Source organism: Diceros bicornis, chromosome 35, assembly GCF_020826845.1.
Source record: "Diceros bicornis minor isolate mBicDic1 chromosome 35, mDicBic1.mat.cur, whole genome shotgun sequence".
NCBI classification, from domain to species: domain Eukaryota; kingdom Metazoa; phylum Chordata; class Mammalia; order Perissodactyla; family Rhinocerotidae; genus Diceros; species Diceros bicornis.
Genome location: NC_080774.1, coordinates 12,109,771 through 12,137,064, shown reverse-complemented (window position 1 = coordinate 12,137,064; position 27,294 = coordinate 12,109,771). Strand labels below are relative to the sequence as shown.

The 27,294-nt window shown below is 46.5% G+C and overlaps 1 protein-coding gene across 1 annotated transcript in view; it reads left to right on the top strand.

Moving 5' to 3' along the window:
* Positions 1–27,083, top strand: part of TBX5 (T-box transcription factor 5) — a 39,955-nt gene extending 12,872 nt beyond the window's left edge. Inside the window, exons 6-8 of the mRNA XM_058532276.1 lie at positions 3,699–3,790; positions 16,987–17,213; positions 26,509–27,083. Of these exons, the coding sequence (XP_058388259.1) occupies positions 3,699–3,790; positions 16,987–17,213; positions 26,509–27,083 (894 nt within the window). The remainder of the gene's footprint in view (positions 1–3,698; positions 3,791–16,986; positions 17,214–26,508) is intronic.
* The last annotated feature ends 211 nt before the right edge of the window (positions 27,084–27,294 follow it).

Genomic DNA, 27,294 nt, shown 5'->3' with positions numbered 1-27,294 from the left:
TTTTTCCCCCACCTCCACCCTCCCCCGGATATCCGGTTTTATGTGGATTTTGGAGGGAATACATTTGTATGGCAAATGGAAATCAGTTTCAGTCGAGCCTTTTGGTAGAACTCAGACGTGCAAGTGTGTCAGTTAGTGAGCCTGTGAATGAGCTGGCTGACATGCAGCATATTAGAAGGGAACGTCATAGACAGGGTTATAGTATGTGAGGGGACATATACCAAATACGATGGACATTTTCACCTGCAGCTAAGCTTGTGTGTTACCGTTTCTCAAGGGTAATTCTTATCTCCTATAGGCATCTATGCTCAGTCTACACAGCCAGTTGAGCTAGGTAAGCTCAACGCACTTAAGTGTATACATAGCAAGTTGTGCTTATCCTGTGCGATCGTATTTTTCAAAGCCACAATGATAAGCAAAGAATTAGGTTGTAGTAAACCTGTTTGAGTTGCAAAGAATGGATTCGAGCAAAAGCTTTTTGCTGATAAAATACCAAAACCCACCCTTTTCTTTTTTTTCTCGGGTCCTGCGCTCTTGGTGGAGCAGTGACGTCATGGACCAGGCATTAATTCAGCCCTGATGCCACACCCTCATTGTCTTCAATTCTTTCAGGGGCTGGCTTCAGTGACTGAGGTTGGGGGTGGGGTGTAGGGACTGAGGCAAGGATTCCCTCCGTTCCTTTTTAAATGGTCTAATTTTTACTTACCTTTTTGAGAATCCCTCCTTTTTTAAAAAAATAACTTATGGTCAATTGGGTTTCGTTTTATTGTGACAAAACCTGGGTGGGAAAGAAAGCCCCCTTAGGTGACAGACTTCTGGACTGAAAATGAATTGGATTCAGGCATGCACACTTTAAAGACTGTTTTCCAAAGGGATTTTATAGGTTTTTCTATTCATTCTGAAGAGTCAAGTCAAAATCAGAAAGTTGCAGGAATGGATACAGTTAGAAAAATGAAGGATGGGGCTGGCCCGGTGGCATAGCGGTTAAGTGTGTGCATTCCACTTCAGCAGCCCAGGGTTCACGGGTTCAGATCCCGGGTGCAGACCTACGCACCACTTATCAAGCCATACTGTGGCAGCCATCCCACATGTAAAATAGAGGACGATGGGCACGGTTGTTAGCCCAGGGCCCATCTTCCTCAGCAAAACGAGGAGGATTGGCAGTGGATGTTAGCTCAGGGCTAATCTTCCTCACCAAAAAAAAAAAAAAAAAGGACGAGGGAATGTGTATATACATAAATAACTATTTTAAAAGTTTTAAAATAGATTTTATTCTTTAGAGCAGTTTTAGGTTCACAGCAAAGTTGAGTGGAACGTACAGAGAGTCCCTATATACCCTCTGCCCCTCCTCCCCTGCCTCCCCCATTATCAATATCCCCCACGAGAGTGGTACACTTTTTATAATCGATGAACCTACATTGACATGTCATTATCACCCAGAGTCCATAGTTTATATTCGGGTTCACTCTTGGGGTTTGATTTAATGAGTTGGGACAAATGTATAATAACAGACATTTATCTGTCATTGTAGTGTCATGCAGAATAGTTTCACTGCCCTAAAAATCCTCTGTGCTCTGCCTATGCATCCCTCTCTCTCCCCCAACCCCTGGCAACCACTGATCTTTTACTGTCTCCATAGATTTGCCTTTTCCAAAATTTCATGTGTTTGGAATCATATAACATATTTTAAAATGTTAATTTCACATGTATTTTTATTGTGAATACACACACATATACATATGTATTGATAGAGTCTTGGGGTTAGAAGGAAACCTGATACGGCCGTCTCTTCCAGAAAACAGAACATACCAGAATGCCTGCCCCCAAATGGACAAAGTATGGGTGCATTCATTAATTCCTCCGAGTTTCTCAAAGAAACTACTCATTTCTCAAAGTATGTGACTCTACTACTGGGGGTAGGTGAGATGGTTTTTGTGGGTACTTGAATGTAATGGAATCACAGAGAGAAAATTGATCTCGTTTTGGTGATCTTTCTATTCATCTGTCAGGGAGAGAGTCTTAGTTAGGTAGCAGTTTGTGTTAAACACTTCTCTCAAAGTGTCTTATTTCCTCTTGCAATAGAGAGAGGGCAGGCCTTGAGTTTAGAGCTTTCTGTGGGTACCAGTAGAGAGAATCTGATGTAACAGTACATTTTTATTGAATACCAAGTGATTCTGTTTTGACATATAGAGAAGTGATGTCAAACTTTTTTTTTTTGTGATGAGGAAGATTGGTCCTGAGCTAGCATCTGTTGCCAACCCTCTTCTTTTTTCTGAGGAACATTGTCCCTGAGCTAACATCTGTGCCAGTCTTCCTCTACTTGGTATATGGGATGCCGCCACAGCATGGCTTGATGAGTGGTGTGTAGGTCCGAGCCAGGAATCCAAACCTGCGAACCCTGGGCTGCTGAAGCAGAGTGCGCAAACTTAACCACTATGCCACCAGGCCAGCCCCTATAATACTCTTTTTTTTTTTTTTTTTTTTTTTTTGTGAGGAGATCAGCCCTGTGCTAACATTTGCCAATCTTTCTCTTTTTTTTTGCTGAGGAAGACTGGCCCTGGGCGAACGTCGGTGTCCATCTTCCTCCACTTTATATGTGACGCCGCCACAGCATGGCTTGCCAAGCAGTGCATTGGTGCGTGCCCGGGATCCGAACCGGCGAACCCCGGGCCGCTACAGCGGAGCGCGCACACTTAACCGCTTGCGCCACCGGGTCAGCCCCCCCATAATACTTTTTATAAAATAAATTTAAATAAAAAGTGGTTTAATTTAAATAAAAATATTAAGAGGACCAGCATACAAGTGCTACATAGACACGATAATGATGATGAAGGTGAACCTCGAAAGACTGAACTTTGAGTAATGCTGCCCTGATGTCTATAAACTAGTTTGATATATAAAAATTCACTTCACACACGGTTTTTAGGAAATACTTCTAGCAGCTCCATATGGATGCACCCTTTCACGTGGATCTGATACTGTACACTTGTGCGAATAGATTTGTGTTGATGGTTTACATGAAAATTCTGGGCCTCGAAGCAAAGACCCTGTTCTATTACTAAGTTTTGTACATTGCAACAAAAATTTCCAAGAAGAGGTCTTTCTCTTCCTTGCCTAGAAAATGAAAGAGGTTTGGAGCTGTTCAATAGCTATCGTGGATGTTATAATTCTATATGTTGGTGTTTATTTAATTAGACATCATTTTCCCCCAAGCTAGCAAACTCTATCTGTGAAGCTATGAAATGAACACGAAATGAAGCAGAGTGGGATTTTGAAAGCGATCATCAAGTTCTTCCAAATGGAGATTGCCACGTGGCAAGATGTGTGACACCATGTCAACATGCACAGCTTTCCAAAAGGGAGAGGAGGACCAAGTGTTGAGGCCTAGATTGTGTTTGAAACGCAATATGCTAAAATTAAAGAAAAAAACAACCCAGCCTGAGTGATGCAGAGTATGACTCCAATTAATGGGCAAACCAAAACCAGGTTTTTTCCCCTTTTAAAAGCAGTCTGATCTAGGATATTTTTCAAAGCCTTCTCTCGAATGAAGTGGTGGGTCCTGTTGACGTTACTGGCTTAATTTGCTTCTTTTGGTTGCCAGAAGCTGTGTTTCCATGACACTTATTAGCTCATGTCCCAAGGTTGTCTTGAAGCAATCAAGTGAAACCCAGCTCTCTCTCTCTCTCTCCTTCCTTCAGATCACCCAATTAAAGATTGAGAATAATCCCTTTGCCAAAGGATTCCGGGGCAGCGATGACATGGAGCTGCACAGGATGTCAAGAATGCAAAGGTAAGACAGTGGATTCCTTGGGTTCCTCTTCTCCACACACCCACCAGAAACCGAGGTGACCCAGTAGCAATGTAGTGTCTCCCTCCGCCGGCCTTCCTGCCCACAGAAGACCAGGCATGGGGAATGGGACCCTGTTAGCCATCGAGGGAAAGAAGAATGAGCCTCCTTCAGTCTTCCCTTCTGATAACTCTCACATGTGGTTGACTCTACCAGGCGACCTGGAAGGTGTGTCTTCTGGGGGGAGAAAGTCCGAAGGAATTAGGCGTTCCCCATCCGCCTAGGGAACAAAAATTACAACTTTCTCCTCTTTCTTTGCTGTCTCTCTCCCTGTCTCTCTCTCGTCCCATAAGTCATGGCCGATGAATGATTTTCTTTTTGGCAACAGCTCTTGGTAAATGAAAGGGAAGTTAAATGACTCGGTTTCCTGGGGGTGAAGCAGAGACCGACTTGACACCATGTGGTGGTCTTAGGGACGGGAGGATTGGAAGCTGGTGATAAAAATTGCTCGGTATTTTGACATATCCTGTGGTCACAGTTGTTGATATGATGAATACAGGGGGCTGTAGCAAATGTACATAGGGGGAATTTGGTCTGATCTGAAAGGATTGTGCGAGCATTGCCAATTTTGTCAAACATTCTCTCTACCTCTTGATATGCTTCCAAAATAACTTACCAGATGGCGAGAAAATTAGAAATACATCTTGATCCCTTTGACCAAGAGTTTTTTTTTTTCCTTCTCTTTTTTGGTGGGTTTAATGTTTCAAAATAAAATGAGGTCATTGAGGAGGCTTTTCGTTATCCTTTCTGGAAGACACGAAAAGGGAGAGTCAGACAGATAGACAGACATACTCATTCAAAGGAAGACAAGAGACCCCAGAAAGAGAAAAAAGCTGGGCCTTTGTGGTTTTAACATTGGATGCAGAAACACATGCCATGGAAATTGTTTTTAGATAGCAGGCTTACAAGATCTAATTTTGCATGCTTTTTAAAAATAAATATGCCGTATCGTCAGGTGTACACCACACTCGTATGCATTCCTGCATTCATGGTTGGTTTCCTTCGTGATCGTGGATTAGCAAGATGCTTTTTGTGGCTAAAATAACCAAGTTTTTATATTATTATTTTTAAAAAATTTGGCTTTCAGCATCTACATTTTGAAATTGGAGTTGGATTTAGTCTATGGTCAGTGGAAAAGCTGACAACAGATATTACATAAAGCTGAGGGGTCAAACTGTTTGCGGCCCTAGGCTCAGAGTGCCAATTTTTTATTTCTACAATTTTCAAACTCCCATCCCATTCTGATGGTTATGTGTCATTAGGGCAGCTTAGCCATTGGCAGACAGAGTCTCGTCTCAGGCCTCCTGCAGGTAAGGTCCAGGCTGTGCAGGTAGGGACTGACTGGAAGCCACGCTGTTCTAGCCTGCAACTGAAGGGTTTTTCTCATCCCCGCTTCCTCCCTCCTTCCCCCAAGGTCAAGAGCAGATGGGATAATGGATTTGAGGTTTTGCGCATCACCCCCCCAAACTTAACCCGTCACCGAGTCCTGCTGATTCTGCCTTCTTAACATATCTCAGAATTCTTTCCTTTTCCATGCTGCCTGTTCCAACCACCACCATCCTCACCTCCTGCCGCCTCCTAACTTATTTAGACCTGACTTCAGTTCTGTTCTCCTCCAGGACATTCTCCAGGCAGCTGCCAAAGACATCTTTGTAAAACACAAATTCACACAAGGTTATTCCACAGTCTAGAACACTCCCAGGCCTCCTGTTGCCCTCTGCGTAAGGCCCAGACTCCTTCTCGTGGTTGACCACGCCCTTCCCATCCGGCCTGGCCACTACCCTTGGCTTTGCCCCTCACCCCTGCCCCCTCTCTGTTTCAATCATGCTGAAGGAGATGCTCCAAACCTGGATTCTTTCCGTGACTGTTGGACCTTTGAAAAACATATTTGTCTGCCTTTCTCCCTTCTCCTTCCTGCCCACCACTAAGGTCTTCTTGTAGCTATTCCTTCCTCCAAGAAGCTTCCCTTGGACTGTGTAGTTGGGGTATGTGTATTCCCGGGACCCCTCACTGCTTCCTGTATCAAGCCAGGGCCCAGCGCTTTGGAAGCTGGCTGGACAGATGATAGACATCGCGGGAGAGACAGGTGGGGAAGTGCAGGTGTTTGAGACCTCAGATGTCACTGATCCCGTGGAGCCTCCTGTAGCTCTAAGCTGCACAGCTGGTTAGATACGTAGGCAGATGACCCTACTTTGGTCTGAATTGGCTATCCTAACCACCCACTGCTTGTTACAGATTGCCCAAGGGTTTGACTAGGTGTCCTTCGTGGGTAGGAACTTGCAGATGGAAGGCAGGAAAGGTTGGCTGGTAACCAGTAGGCACTCAGTAATTGACCTGTTGGATCAACACTCTCAGCCTAAGAGCCACATGTCTTTGTGGCCATGTCACAAGTAGTGCTGGGGAGCCAGAGGGCTGAACTAACCACTGACCTTGGGAGTGTGGACAGGGCCATCTGCCCAGTTCTCTGGAGGTGGCCCCTGGGCGGGGGAGGGCGTGAAGCAGAGTGGCTCCAACAGAAGGCTTTGGACTCAGACAAACCTGGGTTCAATCCTTGCTCCACATGTATCAGCACGTGACTTCGGGCAAGGGGTTTAAACCCCGCGAAGTCTCAATGTCCTCATCTGTAAAATGGGTATCAATAGAGCCTCCACTTTCTAGGGTTCTCGTAAGAATTATATGAGAAAATGCCTGTAGAGCGCTTGGTTCCTAGTCCCTCCTCAATAAAATGTATCTTATTTGGAGGAAATCTCATTATTCCCAGTGTTGCCCTTGCTCAGAATTTATTCTGGGCTGTGGCCCCAACTCCCAGGTTGCAATAGGTAGTGACAAGTGGGGAAGATGGCTCTCTGGAGTTGGCGTGATAACAGCCAGGCTGGAACGGCAGGCTCGCTGTTAATCTTGTAATCATGTTTCCTGTCCCCTGCACACCCGGTGACAGCTGGCTCAGAGAGAAAAGCAGGAGGGATGCAATTTCCTCTAATTCCAACAGTTGGAAGAAGGGAGAGGGGTGGGGTGATGGGGGGCTCGAGCATTAACTCGCAGTTATCCCACATAAATAACTTGTGGATTAGCTTGGCAAATGTCTGGGCTCTCACCCCACTGTCTCTCTTCACCCAACTCTCCGTGTTTGGCAAATCAGATGGTGTCTTCGTTATTTTCCTGCATTCATTTATGGTTTCTAGTTACAGAAGCAATGACTGCTTATTATAAGTATGGTAGAGCTATGGAAAAGCACAAAGAGGAACATAAAATCATTTGAAAATCTTGTCTCCAGCAGACTGATTAAAATATGTGCCAAGGTTATTTTGAAAGGTTAATCTGTGGCTTAAAAAAGCATCTTATCCTAAGAACCAATATTTCCCAAATTGCAGTGCCCCTACTCTGGTGACAAATGAGATGACGTTAGAGGAGGCACAGACACACAGGCACATCAGACTGATTTCGTAGATGTTATTGCTTAGAATGAGATTAAGTTCTAAGGAAGGAAGGAAGGGAGGGAGGGAGGAAGGAAAAAGAGTTAAGGCTTATTATTTAAGGAAAAATATTAACTAAATAGCAGTAGAGCTGGTATCAAGATTTTTCAAACATTGTCAAGGTGATATGCAAATAACAGAAATTTGGGAAATACACCTAAATGCCCATGCTAATAAGAAAGATGTGGGTTTGAAATGATGTGGGCCCTGGTTTTTCTTAGAACATTCCTTCCTTTGAACTTTGCTTTAATCTTAAGGTGTGTTCAGACAAGTTGTGAACTTCCTAGGGGTCAAAGATGCCAGGGCCAGTGGAGATGGAGAGGTGAGGGAGATGAGGGATGGGGGGACACCTTTCTGGAGAGGATGGGAGCTGGGCTTGTAGGAAGAAGGGGATTTCAATCTATTGGGAAGAAGAGTTTTCTGGGTTAGATCAGGGAAGAAGTGTTCAGGAGTCTAGAAGTCTTGGGGTCTAGAGTAGGAGTCATTTTCTGAAGATGTCTGAAAGACAGCTGGAGTGGCGCTGTGACAGGGCGACACTGTGAGGAGAGCCGCCACTAGAAGCATGGGATTCTAGAGATAGAAGGGACCCCAGGAGACGGCATCTGGTCTAACCTTCCCCCTTTTGCAGAAGAGGAAACTGAGGCCCGGAGACTCATTTATTTATTCAGTTTTTGATCTGTTGATTTCTTATTTAGCTCACACACGTTTATTAAGTACTTGCTCTATGCCAGGCCCTTGGCACGCAAAGATGAGTCAACAGACAGAGGAGCAGGCCCACTGATGGAAAAGCAGGCTCTGGAGTTGGGGTCCAGGCTCCCAAACTGAGTAGCTCCAGGGCTCCCCTACTCCACTGAGCCTCTTTTTCCTCATCTGTAAAGTGGGAGATAATTATAGAACCTACCTCCAGGGCTGTTTCATAGGTGAGATGAGTCAACGGGTGTGTCCTGATTACTATTGCTACCTAACAAATTATTCCTGAAGTTCCCTTGGATTGGCTGGGAAGTCCTGGGCTCCAAGCTGTGCCATCTCTTCTCTGTGTGTGACTCTAAGTCCAGCACAGCCAAAGCTCCTGAGACCTCTTTCCCTCCAGTGCATCCACGGCCCACTGAAGGGGAGAGGAAGTACAGGCAACCTCCATCCTTCCAGAAAGAGCTCTGAGGCCATCAGAGTCCTCCAGATTTCGTCCAGGTGCAATCTGCACCCCGCAGTCATGCTCCATAAATACTCCTTATGAACAGACCAGGCACTGCACATCGCCACCGTGGGCAATGCGAAGCAAGCAGTGGCAGGGAAATGCTTTTGTTTTGTTCATGATTTTGGGGGTCGGGAGTTTGGAAAGGACTTACCTGGGCAGTTCTTGCTTGCAGTCAAGTGTTGGCTGGGGCTGCAGGTATTGAAGGCATGACGAGGCTGATGCCCCAAGTGGTTCACTCCCATGACCCACAGTTGATGCTGGCCTTCAGTTGGGACCTCAGCAAGGCTGTCCACTAGAGCGTGTACACACACCTGTCCAGCATGGCGGACTTGGGGGAGCCCGACTCCTTCCATGGCTGGTTGGCTGCGCCTAAGAGAACCAGGTAGAAGCCACAGGGCCTTTGATTACCATGCCTTGGAAGCATATAGTGTCTCTTCTGCTGCATTTGACTGGTTGACGGGACTGACTAAGGCGGGCCCAGATTCAAGGAGAGGGGCAGGGATCCCTCCTCTAGATAGAAGGAGAGTCAAAGACTGTGCCCACATGTTTCAACACTGCCCCAGTGTGCACGGAGGCACTTGGCACGTATCTGGCCCAGAGTGACGCTGGGTCAATCAATGTTAGATGTTGAGACAGGATCTGTGTCCTCGTGAAGCCAGAGGCCCGGTTGACCTGCCTAGAGTCACACAGCTAGTTAAGGTGCAGAGGCCTGGCTAGGAGCTTGGTTTCTTCCGGGTGGAGAGAATCCCCATCCCGCCCCATTAGGCTGCCTCTTATCTTCTTGGAACAACAGACAAACCCCAGGAGAGGAAGAAGCAGCAGCAAAATGCTTCCCTCTGACATTTCTTGCTTTACGTGGCACAGAGTGGCCATGAGCGGTGCCTGGTCTGTCCGGCATACGCAGCATTTATGGAGCATGGTTGGGTGCTAGCAGATTGCGACCATGTCACACTCAGGGAGCTGTGGTGGCCTGAGAGCTCTTCATGGAAGGACTGAGGTTGCCTCTACTTCCTCAGTCTTGTCCTAGGCTGCCGAGGCATTGTGGGGATGTGGTCTCTGGAGCTGGGGTTTCCTGAGGCTCTGCTTTGGCTGGCCTGGATTTTGAGCCCCACAACTGGAGAGCAGATAGGAAAGCTTAGAGCCCAGGACGTCCCAGTTAAAGGAGATAGGTTAGTTTTGTCAGTTTCAGTCCATGGATGTCTACACACCCACATTGGAAACTGACCATCCTCACTTGCCTCTGTGGTTCTTATACTCACCTCCTCCATCCCCTTCCTCTGGGGAGGGGCTTCTTAATCAGGGTCTAAGACCCCTTTTTGAAAATCCATTTAAAGGAAGGGACTCTGAAACACTCACAATATATAAATAGAAAAAAATTTCAAACCATTTCAAGGAATTCATGGGGTCTGGGACCCCTAAAATGTTAAATTCTTTCCATGGGAGCCTTCCCTCCTTCGCAAGCCCTTTCTTCCTGGTTTTAAGTTCATGTTCAGCTCCTAACCTCAAATGGTCATTTTTCAAACGGAAAGCTTAGCGCTCTTGTATTCTCATGCTTGTGGTTAAAGTAATCAGAATGCCCCGTTAATGAGGAGTGATTTCCAAGACAACATTCTGCAGATGGCATTAACTCCCCGCTTCTGGCTATACTTTTGGCTAGCCACACAGCTTCCCCTAGGGAAGTGTGAATTTATGTAAAACAAGAGGGGGGTTGTGTTTGCAAGCCCAGCCAGCCTAAGTTGTGAAATTGAGGTTGGTGCCAAGGGTGCCGTGTTGGCTCCTGGTTGTCCATTGAGGATATGGATGCTCAGGACAGTACCCCTCCCCTGGTCCATCTGCAACACTATCCTCACCCCTGTCCTCCCTCACCCCCTGCCCCAGTGTACCTGTTCTTCAGGGACAGTATTGGTGGGCACATCATTCATTCATCCATGTTAGAACAGCATTTCTCAAACTTTTGGAAGACATCACAGTTACTTGGGGGTGGGAGGGCTTATTAAAAAAAGCAGATTTCTGGGTCTCAACTCTCAGAGGTTCTGAATCAGTGACCCTAGGGAGGGGTCAGAACTGCCCTTTAACAAGTTCTCTGATGGAGGGGCCCCTGGTCACACCTGGGTAGCTCCTTGGCCCTACAGAATGCGCAAGGACATGCAGGTAAAGGCGTGACCCTATTTTTTGGAAATAGCAACCACATGCTGGGCTGTTTTATAGAAAAGAACCCTTTTCTCAGTGCTCAACTTTGGCTGAGCATTAGAAGTACTTGGAGTGCTTCCCAAAGTTTTTTTATGAAAAATGTAAGACGTATAGAAAGCATTGAAGAATTGCTCAGAGGGCACCCATATACCCACTGCTTAGGTTCTGTAATTAATATTTTTGCTATATATTTGCTCTGTCACACATCCATCCACCAATCCAGGCGTCCATGCATCCTTCCATCCATCCACCAATCCAGGCGTCCATGCATCCGTCCACGAATCCATGCATCCATGTATCCATCCATCCATCCATCCACCCAAGCATCCATACATGCATCCCTCCATCCACCAATCCAGGCGTCCATGCATCTGTCTTACATATTTTTGATGCTTTTCAAACTAAGTTGCAGACATGAGTACATTTTACCCCAATATACTTCGGCATGCATATCATTACATGGAATTCAATTTTTGTTCGCAATTCTTTGTTTTAGGTAAAATTTACATACAATGAAATGCACAAATCTCAAGTGCACCATTCCCTTTTTGACAAATGCACATACCTGTGAAACCCAGCCCCCTATCATAATGTAGGACATTCCCTCACCCCAGAGAGTTCCCTCATGCCCCTTCCAGGTTAATTCTTGCCTCCATCTACCCCCAGAAGCAATCTATGTTCTGACTTTTTCTTCTACTAGAGGTTAGTTTTTTCCGTGATAGAATTTAGTATAAATGGAATCATGCAGTACGTACTCTTTTGCGTAAGGCTGCCTTCTCCTGCGGAGCTTTTAAAACTCCCAATGTCCAGACTGCACTGAAAACAATGGTGTCAGATGCCCTGGGGGATGGTCCCAGGTGTCAGTATTTTTGAAAAATTTCTCAAATGATTACAGTATGCAGCCAAGTTTGAAACCCACACCCCTAGAGAGATTTCTCCATCTCTGCCCATCCCCACCCTGAGCCCTGTCTCTCAACTACCCCATCCCAATAGTTAATGTTCTCGCATTAGAAGTTTGTTTTCCTAGAGATTCATTCCTCCGTATTTTGTTTGTTTGTTTTTGAGGAGGAGAGGCAGACTTTTTCATTAGTAAACAGAATATTTAGCATCCCTGCAGAAGTGGTTGCTTTTGGGTGACTCTGCCAAGGTCGTCCTTTAACTGAAGGTCACTAAGAGGTCCTTGACTTACTTCTGCATGACCAAGGGGCCCCCACGTGATTCCCCTCAGAACAGAGGAGTCTTCAGGGCAATCCCTTTGAGGACAGGAAGCAGTTTGAGAAAGGTCATTTAATCCTAGGCCCCCTGGCCTTCCAGCTTCCAGAAGGACCAAGGCCCAGCCTCAGAATGCTTCTTTCCACCTTCTCACCTTATCTCTGAAATCATTAAAAAAAAAAACTACTAAAACTAAGGCTTGGTTAACTTTTTAAAATTGTTCATTTTATGAGTCTGAACTAAAATCTCGAGCCCTTCGGTTTGGTACGAGATTCCTGGCGACACTATTTGATGTGCTGTTACCATGAGCCCATCAAAAGTTTCGTCTGCATTGACCTTTTTTGTCTGTAACTTCACATCTGGCTTTTACTTTGGGGGCTCGCAGCTATCCTGTGACATGGGTCTGGTTATTCCCATTCTGCAAATGGAGAAACTGAGGCAAAGAGAGATGTCATGGATGGTCCACACAGCTGGTCCGGGACTTTCCCCATGATTCCAGAGTGTTGCTCAAAACTTTTTTGTGAATCACAGACCCCTTTTGAGTAGCCGATGAAAGTAGGGACCTCTGCCTAGAAAAACCGACAGGCTCTAAATAGCTGATATTTGGGGGGTTCACTGACCATTTGAAGCCCTTGCAAGGTAAGAAGTTCTGCTTCGAAATATAATGATGTGTGGTTTATAAGCTGGTGTTTATTGAGCAATGTGTCCCAAATATATACTGAAGCTTTCCATGCATCATATCATTTTACAACCCCAAGGTGTGGTGAGACTTATTATTCCCATTTTATGGACAGGAGACTGAGGCTCGGAGAAAGGAGGAACCTAGCCAGCGCCACAGTGGCCAAGTCCTGAAGGAAGGCACATCTACACAGCCTGAACTTGAAATGACCACCTCGAAATTAGATTTTCCAGAGATTTAACAGTGGAGCCCCCAGGTCTCAAACTAAAGTAGCCATGAGTAGTGGGTTCTCAGGGCCAGAGAGGGAGATGTGTTTGAGTGTCTCGGTGCCCCTCACATCATACAGCCCTGATTGAATTGACCATGGGACGTATATGTCATTTCTTTGTGTCCCCTGTTCTCCCCAGCGAGAAGGAATGGCCAGCATTCACCATACCCTTCTCCAGCTTGCTGGTGTGGTGTGAGCTGAGTCATAAAACGATTGTAAAGCGCTTGTAGACACGAAGCAGAGAGCAGTTTTAATTTGCACTGAGCTAAGTGCCGCCCGGGGTGAGCAGCCCCCCGTCCCTCGTGTGTCCCTGCGTGTTAGATCAGAATAACTTCCCCAAGCGTATTAGAAAGTTAATAAATCGCGAAAGCTCTCGTGGGATTGTGGGGCCCTTTTGAAAATTTTAATCACAGATTAAAGTGCGAGCAAGGGGAGGAATTTTCTCCCCGAGAACAGGGATTTTTCAGTCCCTGGCCTCACCCCCATGCACTGCTTTCGTTGTTTGAGCAAGGCTGCCAGAAATCGAGTAAGCATCGCCAGGGGAAAACAACAGAAAAACCCCAGCACACCAGCTCCCCTGCCACCTGCTCCCGTGAAAAGGCCGATTCAGTCGGCTGCAATGGAAGACGTTCTCGGGGGGCGTTGTTAGCTGGCGGCGGGCTGCGGATACAGTTTGCCTGGATTTCAATATTCCCTTGTAATGTTTTACAACCCAGCCCCTGCCACAATGGCATCATTCATTGCACTCGCTCACGTGGAACATAATGTGAGAGGGGGGCGAGCTGGGGAGAAGCTGGCCCGCAGGCTCTGACACCCAGGGTGAGCTGAGGGACTCAGGACCCGGGCTGGTGTTGGGTGAGCCCAGACTGAGCAGAGCTGTCCGAGGGATGTGGGTACAGCTGTGATTCAGCAGAGAGCGGTGCGATTTGACATTTAGTAAACGAAGGTTCCGCAAACAGCAGGATTGAAAGATCTACCGGTAGATCTTGATGTTGGCTGGGTGTAGCCAAAATCCAACTCTGTTATCACCAGGATGCTTTTTATAAAAGGATGCTTGTGTTGCTCAAGAGTTTTGGAACTGACCCGGGGTGAAGTTTAGCTTTACCTCTTCTTAGCTATGTGATCTAGGGCAACTCGCTTAACCTCTCTGAGCCTCAATTTCTTTGTCTCTAAAGTAAACTAATCCTACTGATGAAATGGAGTTCCTGCCAGGATCAAATGAGGGAAAGCATATAAGTCAACCAGGGCAGTGGCTGGAACATTAGGAGGCACGTAAAAAAACAACACAGCTGTTGAGGAGAAAGATGAGGATGAGGATGGTGAGGATGGTGATGATGATGACGATGAAAAACCAGCCCTCCATTGCTGCCCCTCTTCCCAGGCGCACAAGGGCTTTTCCACTTTCACTTTATTTATTTATTCTTATTTATTTATTTATTTATTTATTTGTGAGGAAGATCAGCCCTGTGCTAACATCTGCCAATCCTCCTCTTTTTGCTGAGGGAGACTGGCCCTGGGCTAACATCCGTGCCCATCTTCCTCCACCTTATGTGGGACGCCGCCACAGCATGGCTTGACAAGCTGTGCATCGGTGCACGCCCAGGATCCGAACCAGCAAACCCTGGGCCGCCGCAGCAGAGCACGCGCACTTAACCGCTGGCGCCACCGGGCCGGCCCCCTACTTTTGCTTTAATTCTGTTGTGCCCTGAATTCTTCGATGATGCTCTCAAGCTGTAGAGAAAAATGGTTGATCTTCTCATCACAAAGACGTTAGAGACTTTTGTCGTATTTGCTGCTAACTGTGTTCCTTTGATTGATCCCTTCATGAGCCCAGTGAAAATGACCCCAGTGTTGTTTGATCGTGACATTTTCTTCTCTTTGCCTCTATGACCCCATCCCGATGGAGAGGTCACTTCATCCTTGCATGCCCCTATTTTGACACCTGTCACATGGGCTTCGGGATGTTGTATTTCAGGCACCAAGAGAGATGTGCATGATTGACGGTGGGGATGATGTTTCAGGCTCCTTGGAGAGAAACAAGCTGTGAGGGCCAAGTGGTTTTGGGGGATAATATGACTTTCCCACTTCTGTGAATGTTAGTAATCAAAAGCAGGATTTGGCCTTTCCAGAGAGTAATTTTGCAATTTGGCAGTGCTGGAATAGAGAATTCCATGGAGTCCATTGATACATTCTCTCGTAAATTCCCTCAGCCAATGTTTTTAGGGAGTTATTTTCTTTAATTAAAAAAAAATAACCGTCCCCATTAAGAATATAAACCTAAAAGAGATTTCTCCTTCCTATTGGACTCTGACAGCCCAGTACTTGAACTAAGCAGACTCAAATGGAATGGCCAGTGAGATTTGACAGCTTTTATAATGTTTTATTATTATTATTATTTTTCTTCCTCTTTTTTTTTCCATTACGTAGCTTGAGCTGCAAAGCGAGAACTATAAAACTAATTTCATTCCTTTCAGCCTCCTGGCCCCAGGAGGAGACTCTGAGTGGTGTGGCTGCTCGGGATGGCTCCAGGTGTGGTTCCAAGATGGCACATGCCATGGGCAAGCTTGGCTAAGAGACCCCTGGGTGTCATCAGGGTGTGTGTAGCGTCATGGAAACTTGGCAGAGACACTGTGTCCCCTGCCTGGCTACTCTGACGTGCTTTCACATGACAAACAAAGGCAGGGGCCCAGGGTGGAAATCATTACACCCCTGAGGGGTGGGAGAAGTGGGAGAGGAATCTTGGGCCCCAAACCCCTGCTCCCCTAAAAGCATATTGTGTTTTAGAGGTTGAAAGCAGTAATTAGGAGTCTGTCTAGAAGTAATTGGGGGCTGTTGGGTTAGAATTCTGGTTGTGTCTCTTTCTAGCTCTGTGACCATGGGCAAGTTTCTTAATCTCCCTGGGACTCAGTTTCCTAATCAGTAAAATAGGGACAGAACAGTACCTTCTTCATATGGTCATGGAGAGGATGACATGGGTTAACACAGCATCCTTCAAAATTTGTTAGCTGGGGTGCTATTTGTACGTGAGATGATTTCAGGTGTGCTCTTTGATTTTAATAGGTAAGTATTTATTTAATTTAAATGCATTAGAGGAACTGTAATTAGTACCACAAGCCCGTAATTTCACAGATATTATTTCTTAGAGTGAAGCTAAACTTATTTGGATAAAAACCTAGTTTCAAAAATGCAATAAGTTAAAGAATGGTTGGTTCTGGGTCACGGCAAAAATCACAGCTGACTAAGTTTGGGATTTCCTGATACATATTTCTTCCAGGGCAGGGATTCTTAACCTGTTTAGGGCCACAATATGGCGAAGCCTGTGGATCACTCTTCAAAATAATATTATTAAATGCATAAAGTAAAATTCATAGATTGCCAAGGAAACCAGTTGTATTAACGACAGTGATGACGACGGCTGCCATTTGCTGAGCACTCACCGTGTGCCAAGTACTGTGCAGTCTTTCACACGCAGTAACTCATTTCTTCTCTCAACAGCCCTCTTTCAACTGGGGATTTCTATTATCCCTGCTTTACAGATGGGAAAACCAAGGAGAAGTCAAATATCATGTCAGTGGTGACAAGTACAGAAGCTCAAAAGGAAATTCTAAGGCACAAGCAGCAAACTCTCCAGATTAGGGTAACCTAGGATCATACCTGACTATCCTAGGTGGTGAACTACCATTCTTGACTAATGTTAAACAAAGACGCCAGCCCCATTTTAAAGATGGAAACCCAGATTTTAAGTCTGAACGCCTGCTTAGCTCTTCCAACTTTTGAGTTAGGGAATTCAAAGACATATAGAACAGGCTGAAATATTTCAAAACGCCTTGTGTGTTTATTGATCATTGAGAGGGGTTCTTACTTGGGGGGGGCCCATTTACCTTTCTGCATATATAGAGAACTATTCATAAACGTGTGTGCCTAATGTATAAGATATGAAAAGTTAGCGCACAAATATATATGCCCATGGCATATGCTGCACTTGAGTATAATTGGATCACTTGGCTCATCAAAGACCCCTTTGTGACTTTCCTGGTGGATTCTTTGACCCTGTGGTTCAGCCAGTGGGGGGACCTGTATCAGGGCGCTGATTGATGTTATTTCCCATCTTTTCTCTTTCAGTAAAGAATATCCTGTGGTTCCCAGGAGCACAGTGAGACAAAAAGTGGCCTCCAACCACAGTCCTTTCGGCAGTGAGCCTCGAGCTCTCTCCACCTCATCCAACTTGGGGTCCCAGTACCAGTGTGAGAATGGCGTGTCCGGCTCCTCCCAGGACCTTCTGCCCCCGCCCAACCCATACCCACTGCCCCAGGAGCACGGCCAAATTTACCATTGCACCAAGAGGAAAGGTGAGTGTCCTTTCCAAGAGGAAAGGACAGCCCCTGCCCAGCTTGCCTCTTTCTCTACCTCTTCCTTTCCTTGAAAAAGGAGTACACATAACTACATTTATTTATTTAAATAAATGCAAGCAATACAAAAATATGTAGAGATTATAAGAAATTCAAACCATACCAGTAATATTAACAGCTACCCTGACATATCTCCTGCCAGTTCTAGCCCCTTCTTTGGGGAAAACTTATTTGAAATAGCCAGACATATTTTATTCATTTACACACGTACACACGCAGATAAAACTAGTTGTGTTTTTACTTTTAACAGTTGATATCATACTGTATGTATTTTGCAACTTGCATTTTTTTTTAACTTTAGAATATGTTGTAGATATCTTTTCATGAACCTAGAGCTGCCTCCTTCTTTTTAGCTGCTGAAGAGGAAGTATTGCCTCAAAAGGATGAAGCGGAGTGTTTTTTGCCACCCTACTAGTAGACAGGGAGCTTACTTCCAGCGTTTGTGGTTGTATTACAAGCCATGCTCCTTCTTACTCGATGGGCTTTGGTTTATGTGCTAGAATTTCCTCCCAGGTGGATTCTGAGCTCGTCTTTCCTTTCCAGATCAAGATCAACACCAAAAAAAAAAAAAAAATTACCATTGATTTTTTTCTCCTTTGCATTCTCTCTTTAAATCTACTAGGCTGGTGTCTGAGACAGTCTGTAGTTTCTCATTTGCCATTTGCCAAATGAGAAATGGATGACTTTTTCCTAAGTCATCTGTGTCCAAAGGGGCTATATTAAAAAAGGAAATTTCTGGTGTCACATTTTTTGAGCCAGAATCAACGTGGTTGACGTGAACGGTGTGGTTGAGGTCAGTTTGCTAGGATGGTTGCTTGGCGTGAGCTGCAGACAGGCAGGGCCAGTGTAGGCAGTGGGGCCAGGGAACACAGGCTCGAGTCTCAGCTCTGCCACCAGGTTCTTGGGTGGACCTCAGGCAGGTGTCCTAGCCTCTCTGTGCCTCAGTTTCCCACTTTGTAAATGGTGCTAAGTTCCCTAGAGCACCTGATACTTGGTAAGCACCCAGTAAGTGGTAGCTGTGATTGCATAAGTGGCAGGTATTGATCGAGAAAGCGAGTCCCAGGAGGAAACGAAGAGAAAGCTTCTCATCCAGGTGAAGGCTTGAGGACATGGATACGGGGGAGGGGACCATGCAACCTAGTGCTTCTGCCCATGGGCTTCAGAATCAGACAACTGGGATGAATCCTACCTTTGCCATTTGTAAATTTCTATGATTAGAAGCAAGTTACTTGGGCCGACCCCGTGGCTTAGCGGTTAAGTACGCGTGCTCCGCTGCTGGCGGCCCGGGTTCAGATCCGGGGCGCGCACTGACGCACCACTTCTCTGGCCATGCTGAGGCCGCATCCCACATACAGCAACTAGAAGGATGAGCAACTATGACATACAACTATCTACTGGGGCTTTGGGGGAAAAAATAAATAAATAAAATTAAAAAAAAAAAGAAGCAAGTTACTTGATGTCTCTAAGCCTCTTCTTCTTTTTTTTTTTTTTTGGTTAGGAAGATTGGCCCCTGGCTAACATCTGTGCCAATCTTCCTCTATTTTGTATGTTGGTTGCTGCCACAGCATGGCTTGATGAGTGGCGTAGGTCCGTGCCTGGGATCCAAACCCGCGAACCCTGGGCCGCTGAGGTGGAGTGCACCGAACTTAACCATTACACCACTGGGCTGGCCCCAAGCCTCATTTTTTTAAATCTGTAGATTTGGGCTCACGGTGGCACTTGTCTCACGGGCTTGATGTGGCGATGTCCTGAAATTATGCTTGTCGTGTGTTTAGCACAGGACTGACTCGATAAGCAGTCACTATTTTGCTCTGGCAGGCCCAAATCTCGGTCTTTAGGTGACCCGTCGTGCCTCAGTACGCGACAGGATGCCTTTGGAAGTCCAGTGTCCGGTGTCTGGAGCTTCTTAAACAAAAAAACTCACTAGCAAGAACCGATGGAAACAGATGCTTCGGTGGCTTTCTCTGGAGCTGGGGTTACGTGAGGAAAGTAACACAGTTTGACTATTTGACATTTACCAATCTCGGGTTTTGAAGGAAGGAAGAGTTTGTCATTGGTCCAGGCCTGGGGCTGGGGAGCTGCCTGGGTAAAACTGAGGCTTGCAGACTTACCTGAAGCCCATCCAAGCTTCTTGGATCTCGAAGGCCTGAAAAATATCACCCAACAGGCCCCCTGGCCCAACTCCCAGCACGTCCGCTGCCGGATGGGCTGGAGACCAGATGCCTGCGAATATGTCTGCCTCTTCAGGCATGAACAGAGAGTTAAGCCTGTCCCATGGAGCACAGGTCCCCGCATGGAGATCCTGTTTTATATTATATTTCAGGGTGCCCTGCCTCGGTTCCAGACTGAAGCCTTTTCAATAACACTTATTAAGTAGGTGCCATTATTAACCTACTTTACAAATGGGGAAACTGACGCTCAGAAAGATAAAATCACGTGCTGGTGGCTCTTGAAGGCAGAATTTGAACCTGAGCCTGGTCTGCAGCTCTGCCTGGGCCCTGAACCACCTCTCTCTCCTGCCTCTGTTACCTCTGCCTATCAGCTACAGTCTCAAAATTGCATCTTCCTCTAGAGGTCTGCTCTCAAGACTGGGTCAAACGTGCTGATTAAGAGCTCACCAGGTTTGAATTAGGGAGCTCTGTGGATTAAATTGATGCCAGACCAAAAGAAGGGGAGGGAGAAGTTAAAAAGAATCAGGGCGCTTCTTTCAGCTCAGTGTTTACAGGAGCATCTTTGTAAATGCATTCCCGCAGGATGCAGGGGGAAAGCTTTGAATGCAAGGCTGATGAACCTCTGTAGATTATGTGAGCAGTTAACTTTCATGGGGGTACTTTGCAGGAATTCAAGATCAATTTGAGGTAGCCTCTGGTGGGGGACGCTGAAGGTGGTGGCTGGTCCGTTGGGCAGCTGACACTTTCCAGTGGTGTGGCCACGGGGAAGTTGCTTCACCTTTCTGAGCCTCAACTACCTTTTCTGCAAAATGGGGATAACAACAGCACCCACCCTGTAGGGTTGTTAGGAGATGAAATGATGTTGTTTCAGATGAAAGCACCTAAAACAGTGCCTGGCGTGTATAAATGATCTATAAACATGACATGAGTTGGCTATCATACTGCCCTTGTGGCAAGCAAGTCAGACAATATCCGACTCATGATATAGTTGTTTAATTAAAATGGGATCGACTGCTCTAAAGGAGATGTGCGAAGTGCTAACGAATATGAAGCCCGAGGGGGGGTCGGGGAAGAATGGAAGCTGAGAGTGGGATTTGGATAGAAGAGGGGAGCTGTGTGGGTGTCCAGGCATAGAGAAGAGCATGTGTGCAGCCCCTTGGAAGACGGTAGCCCACCCCCGCTGGGGAGTCAACAGAAGGCCAGGGTGGCTGGAGCACAGAGCGAGGGGAAGTGATGGGAGACGAGGCTACAGAGAAAGGCAGGGACCAGTCCAATGCTGGCCCTCCTAAGCCATTTTAAGGACCTCAGATTTTATCCTAACTGACGCTCCACCATCGGAGGGGTTTAAACCCATGAGGGACGTGATTAGGTTTTTGTTTTGAAGCCATCACTTTCTGTGATAGGAGGGGACTAGACTTGACGCCAGAGCTCTGTGGAGAGGCTGTTACAGGCTCCGAGGTGTGAAATGATGGTGGCTCAGGCCCGGGTGTGGGGAGAGGAGCTGGAGATGTGGGTGGAATCAGGACTTAGTGACTAGTTGGAGATAACAGCGTGAAGAATTACCCCTTTTTCACGGATGCGGAAACTGAGGCTCAGAGAGATCAAGTCGCTTGCCCAGTGTCACCCAGCTAGTGAGTGGCCTGGCCCCAAATTCACACCGTGGTCTGTGCACCTGGGGTGCACGGGGTGTGCACCCTGCAGGACTCCTTTCACCTTTGCAGAAACCTCTGCCCTTCTCACCTCCCTCCATCCCCAAAAGGGAGCTCCCAGGGACAAGGAACATTCCAGCCCAGCTCTGTCTGTCCTGCGTGCCTGGAGAGGACAAAAGGCAATTCATCATCAGCCTCCATTGTAAAGTGATAAGAAATCAGCCGAGGTTTCCTTCCAGTTTGGGATTCCCGTTAAGTGATAACTCCATGGGTGGCTTTCCCCCCTGGCCCCTGCCTGCCCCACTATCTGACTTCCCCTCATTGTCTGTCTCCTTTCCAACGAGCCTGGGAGGCAGGCCCAACGAAATGTCAAAGGGCCAGGCAGGCCAGAGCTCCTGGTGTTTGCACCCAGCTGTCTCCAAACTATCTCTCCCGATGGATGGAGCCAAAAGAGCCGGGAAGGTCTTTTATCAATGCCACTCAATCAAATCCGGGACCCCGGGGCCTGGGAGAGCACTTGTCTATCTTACTTTCCCTCTCCTACCCTGACATCTCTCACCCCTCCCCACTAGAAACCAGAGGCAACCCAAATAAAGATTTTAGCAAAGCCATTTACTGCATTGGGTGTTCAAAGGGAAGTCCAAGGCAGGAGAAGAAGGGGAAATGGGTAGAGTAAAGGGCTTTGCAGGGTGCATTTTCTCAGTGCTTTGTGCTATTTAGAATGATTTTGCATCACTTACCTCACTGGATCCTCACTGCAGTCTTTGAGCCAGCGGAGATGCCCACCATCCCTATTTTGCAGAGGGAAACAGAAGACTGAGAGGTTGGGTTAGATTCCCAAGGTTGTGTGGCTGGTGAGTGGCAGATCTGGGAGGCATTCATCAAATGTATATTGATTGAGCACTTACTCTGTACTGGGCTCTGTGCTGGGTGTGTGGGATAAGGGGAGGACAAGATGACAGAGGTCCCTGCTCTCCTGAAACTTGTGTTCTCACGGGGGAGACAGATAATAAGTGAGTCAATGAAGTTAATGATTTCAGATGGTGGCTGAGTGCGAGTTGAACCGGAGTCTTTTGATTCCCAATCAAGAGTCTTCCTACAATACCGTTCCACTCCTTTACACTTTAAGCTGAGAGTTAACAGCATGGAGACACACACACACACACACACACACACACACACACACACACGCAAAATCCATCCATCCACCCATCCACCCATCCATCCATCCACCCATCCATCCATCCATCCATCCATCCACTCATCCACCCATCCATCCATCCATCCATCCATCCACTCATCCACCCATCCACCCACCCATCCATCCACCCACCCATCCATCCACTCATCCACCCACCCACCCACTCACCTATCCACCCACCCACCCACCCATCCATCCATCTATACATCCATAAGGGTCAAGGTTACCACCTTTCCATATTCTCTGAACACAACATGTTTCATGAAAGCTGAAAGCCTGGGGCAGTCTATCAGAAAGAGCACTGTTTTGCGAGTCAGAGGCGTGAATTATAGTTCCACTTCTGACTTGCTGAAGGTCACTTAGCTAAGGAGTAGCTGCTCACTACTCTGCCTCCAGGGTCTCTGTGAAGACTTGACAAAGGTCTTTCATCTGAATGAACTCAATCGGCAAAGGAAATGACTTATTTGGGAATGGTGACAATATTTTTTTCAATGGGATTAGTGATTTGAAAGCAGCTCTGCGAGTCTTCCAGCTCTGGAATCTACCCAGATACCTTCAAGTATTGGACGACCTTCACAGAGCCATCTGTCCAACCTTCCAAGAGGAAAAGAGGAGACCCACATTACTTGGACAGATAAGATTTGAATACTTACTTTATGTGCAAGAAAGATAGAAACTAGACTGCACTTATTATTATCTCAATTCCTACAAGAAGTTTCGGTATTATCCCCATATACAGTCAAGAACCGAGATTGGAATGGCCCAGTGTTTTGCCCAAGGTCACATAGCCAGGGAGAGTCAGAGACATAACTCTGTGTCCTAAAATCTGGATTCATCATTAAAGCCACTTCATCCAGAATAAAAAGCAACTAGAAAAATGCAAGGGACCAGGGTTTCTCACAGTGCTATGTGGTGATCAGTGGTCAGAATCAGAAAGAGCTTTATTGTTATCCAAGAAACTCATTTGGGTTCAGAACAGTTGGAATATAGTTGACCACTGTTAATGCACAACTTTCTGAAACCGAGCTGTGGACTCATCAAACACTTGGCACTTGACCATAGACCCTTCCCCAACTGTGGAAGGTAAACATGACTTGGCTGGAAAAGAGGTCTTTGCTGTTGATCAGTTATTGAGCTCCCCCATAAAAGAAAGAAACCAAACTGTAACCAAAATAAACACAGAGATTACATCCCCAGCATTTATCATGACCGAACTGAAATTTGGATCCATGCTTTGGAATTTCTTTATAATGTGATGAGGTCTGAGAAGAATTTGAGAATGCTTAAGACCTGCTTTCATGAATAAGCCAGCACTGGGCTTTTCTTAGGACTTTCTGCATCAGATCTTTAGGGTATTAAAGACTGGAATGTGTAATTTTACAATTTTCCAAAATGTGCCCCAGCTTTTTTCATATTATTCTTCCTTTTTTACTTGTAACAAATCTGGAAGGGGATCAGAAACTCGGGAATGGTTAGTTTGCCTTGTTTTTTTTTTTCTCTTGCCAAGGGTACCCTGCAGCTGTACTTTCTATTATTGAAAAAGGGAACGCCCTGGTTAAATGGAAAACCCAAAGGTTATGATTCTAGCAACAATGGAAACATTCAAATTTATGGATCCAAGGGGTGGAAGGAGCATGGAGGGAAGGAATCAAGGGAGGAGGTGGCGAGGACAAAAAAAGTTGTGCAGCAATGTCTTCAAGACACCGAAAAACGCCAGTTAAAAGGTGAAAAATGCGGCCACTCACTCCTCTGGATGTTTTCAAACATCTGGGTGATTGGAATGATGTAGATAGAACACCTGGAATAGTGGCTGCATTTTTCACTTTTTTTGGGACAGATGTTTGGGCATCTTCTGGGTCCCAGATGTGTCCCAGAAAGAGTCTAGTTAAAAATAAGTTTGCTAGCTATTAGGTGGGTACAGCCCTAGCATAGATATGTTTTGTTTGGGGATATTTTTGACTTACGTGTGAGTGTCACTCAGAGAATGATGAAAATGGAAGTGTTTGGTGGAACCAAAACCCAAGCTACCCTAGCGGGGTTGGGGAGCTGTTTTATAATCCAGTGCAAAGCTGAAGGACTTACTGTGGGGCGAATGACGCTTGGCACTTTATATCGAGGACCACCTCCTAATCACAGAGTGTCAGCCTCCCTCCCTCACTTGTCAGGGTAGGATGGAGAGGGGCTGAGGAAGTGCACCGAGCAGGACCATGACTGCCCATTAACCAGTCCATCTCCAGCATCTGCAGAACCTGGCACCTGGTAGGGGCTCAGTCAATATATGTTGGATGACTGGGTGAGTAGCATTGGATAGTGGAAATCTAGAGAGCTGGAGGCAAGGTGTGGTAGGCAATGTAAGTCAGACCCGGCTTTGATTCCAGCCTCTGCTCCTTCCCAGCTGTGTGACCTTGGGCAGGTCACTTCTCTGAGCCTCAGTTTCTGCCTCTGTGAGACAGGAGTGAGAGCAGCCACCTTGAGGAATTACTAAGAAATTAGAGGAAGGTCACTTAGTAGGCGCTCAATAAATAATAGCTATTCTTTGTTCCCTTTATTTAGTACCATGTCCTGCCCTCAGGCCATCGACCGTCACAGTGAGTTGCAGCAATGTCCAGTGTCCAGTGTTCCATTTTTCTTCACTCTTCCCAAAGATAGATATATTTCTTAACATTCATCGAGTAAAAAGAGATTGGAAGATGAGCAAAGAAAGTCTTTACTTTGGGAGGTAAAATTGCAGCTTAGGAATGAATCTGTTCTGAGGTTTACACTTTGGTAGAAATTCCCAAGTATTGCTGCCCCTGGAGGAAACACCTGTAGATGTGTTATTGTAGATTCGGTCTGCCGTGAGACTGACTGGTGGTGTTACCCTTCAACCTGTGCTGCCTTTGATGATGGGTATCAGGAGATTTGCATGCTCAATTTTATTTAATTCTTAGCTGCCCAGGGGGGGTAAGTATTATAACTCTGATTCAGAGATGATGAAAATGCGTCTCTGAGAGGGCAGATGCTGTGGTCACAAAGATATTAAGTAGAAGAGCCAGATTCAAACCCAGACATGTCTAGGCTTCTTAACCTGGGGTCTGGATTTTAGGGAGTCCTCGAGCCCCTTGAAGTTGTGTGCAAAACTTTGAATGCACATGCAGTTCTCAAAATTTTGTGTGTTGGTGTATTTTTCTAGGAAAGAGCCCAGCACTTTTGTTAGTTTCCAAAGGGGTCAGTGACCACAAGGCGGTTCAGGAAGACCCTCTTTCAGAGACAGATCTATCTCCACTGCCCTACGCTAGGGAATAGTAGTGCCTGGAGAAGGGAAGTGACTTGCTCAGCAAGGAAACAACAACACGTTAATTTGTCCCGACTCAACAGATGTTAACTGGGTGCTTGCTTACACAAGGCATCAGTAAAGGATCTGGTGATTCATTTGAGCTCCCATCCATTTGTCCATTTGTCTATCCATCCTTCCATCCACCGCACAAATATTTTTGTACGTCTTCTCCACGTAGCGTAGTATGGAAGAACAGACTTTGAAATTATGTCTCTTGGATTCTAATCCTCGCTCCACTGTTTATTAGCCATGTAAGACCTTGGGCAAGTTTCTTCACCTCTCTGTGTCTCCTTTGTCTCATCCATAAAATGCGATAATAATAGAACCCACCTCCTAGCGTTGTTGTGAAGATGAGATGGGTTACTTTATGGAGAGTTCTTCGAACAGTGCCAGGCAGAGTAAACACTATATGAGTTGTTTTTACGGTTAGTGTTGATGCTCTTGTTATTATTTTTGTTACTAGGCACGTACTAGGTTCTGGGAATGTAATGACGGGTCATGCAATGTTTGACCTTCATGGGATTTACGTGCCAGGGAAGAAGGAAGATAATAATAACTGTGATTCATTGAGTGTTTCCTTGTACCAAGCTCTAGACAAAGTGCTTAATCTATATTTTCCCATCTCATTCTCAACTCCTCCCTTTGTAGAAAGTGCTGTTATTAGCCTTTCCATTCTATAGACAAAGAAACTGAGCTCAGAAAGGTCAACCTGTTTGCCTAGAGCACCACAGCCCAAGGTCTGACCCTTACGGTCCACCCCCTTTCTATCAGAGTGGCGGTGGAGCTAACAGTCTCCCAGACTTGATTCTTCAGGCCTTTGGCCAGATGGCTGTCCCTGCCTCTAGCTGTGGGGTGGCTGGTCCTGGCCTCATGGGTCTCTCTCCTCCTGTCTTAGCAGATGAAGAATGTTCCACCACAGACCATCCCTATAAGAAGCCCTACATGGAGACGTCACCCAGTGAAGAGGACCCCTTCTACCGCTCCAGCTACCCCCAGCAGCAGGGCCTGAGTGCCTCCTACAGGACAGAGTCAGCCCAGCGGCAGGCCTGCATGTACGCCAGCTCCGCGCCGCCCAGCGAGCCAGTACCCAGCCTGGAAGACATCAGCTGCAACACGTGGCCCAGCATGCCCTCCTACAGCAGCTGCACGGTCACCACTGTGCAGCCCATGGACAGGCTACCCTACCAGCACTTCTCTGCTCACTTCACCTCGGGGCCCCTGGTCCCCCGGCTGGCCGGCATGGCCAACCACGGCTCCCCGCAGCTCGGAGAGGGAATGTTCCAGCACCAGACCTCTGTGGCCCACCAGCCTGTGGTCAGGCAGTGCGGACCTCAGACTGGCCTCCAGTCCCCTGGTGGCCTCCAACCCTCTGAGTTCCTTTACTCTCATGGTGTGCCAAGGACTCTGTCTCCCCATCAGTACCACTCTGTGCACGGAGTTGGCATGGTGCCAGAGTGGAGTGACAGTAGCTAAAGTGAGGCCAGCTTTGTAACAGACATTTGTTCAAGAGAGAGGAGAGAGAGGGAGAGAGACCGTAGCAGAGAGAACCCCACGGACAAGATCTTTCCTTTCACCCCATGTTCACGTCTGCTCTCGAGACCCCTGGATGCTGATCTAATCAGTAGCTTGAAACCACAGTTCAAAAAATGTAACTGTCGTTTTGTCTCAAAACTTAACAAACAAA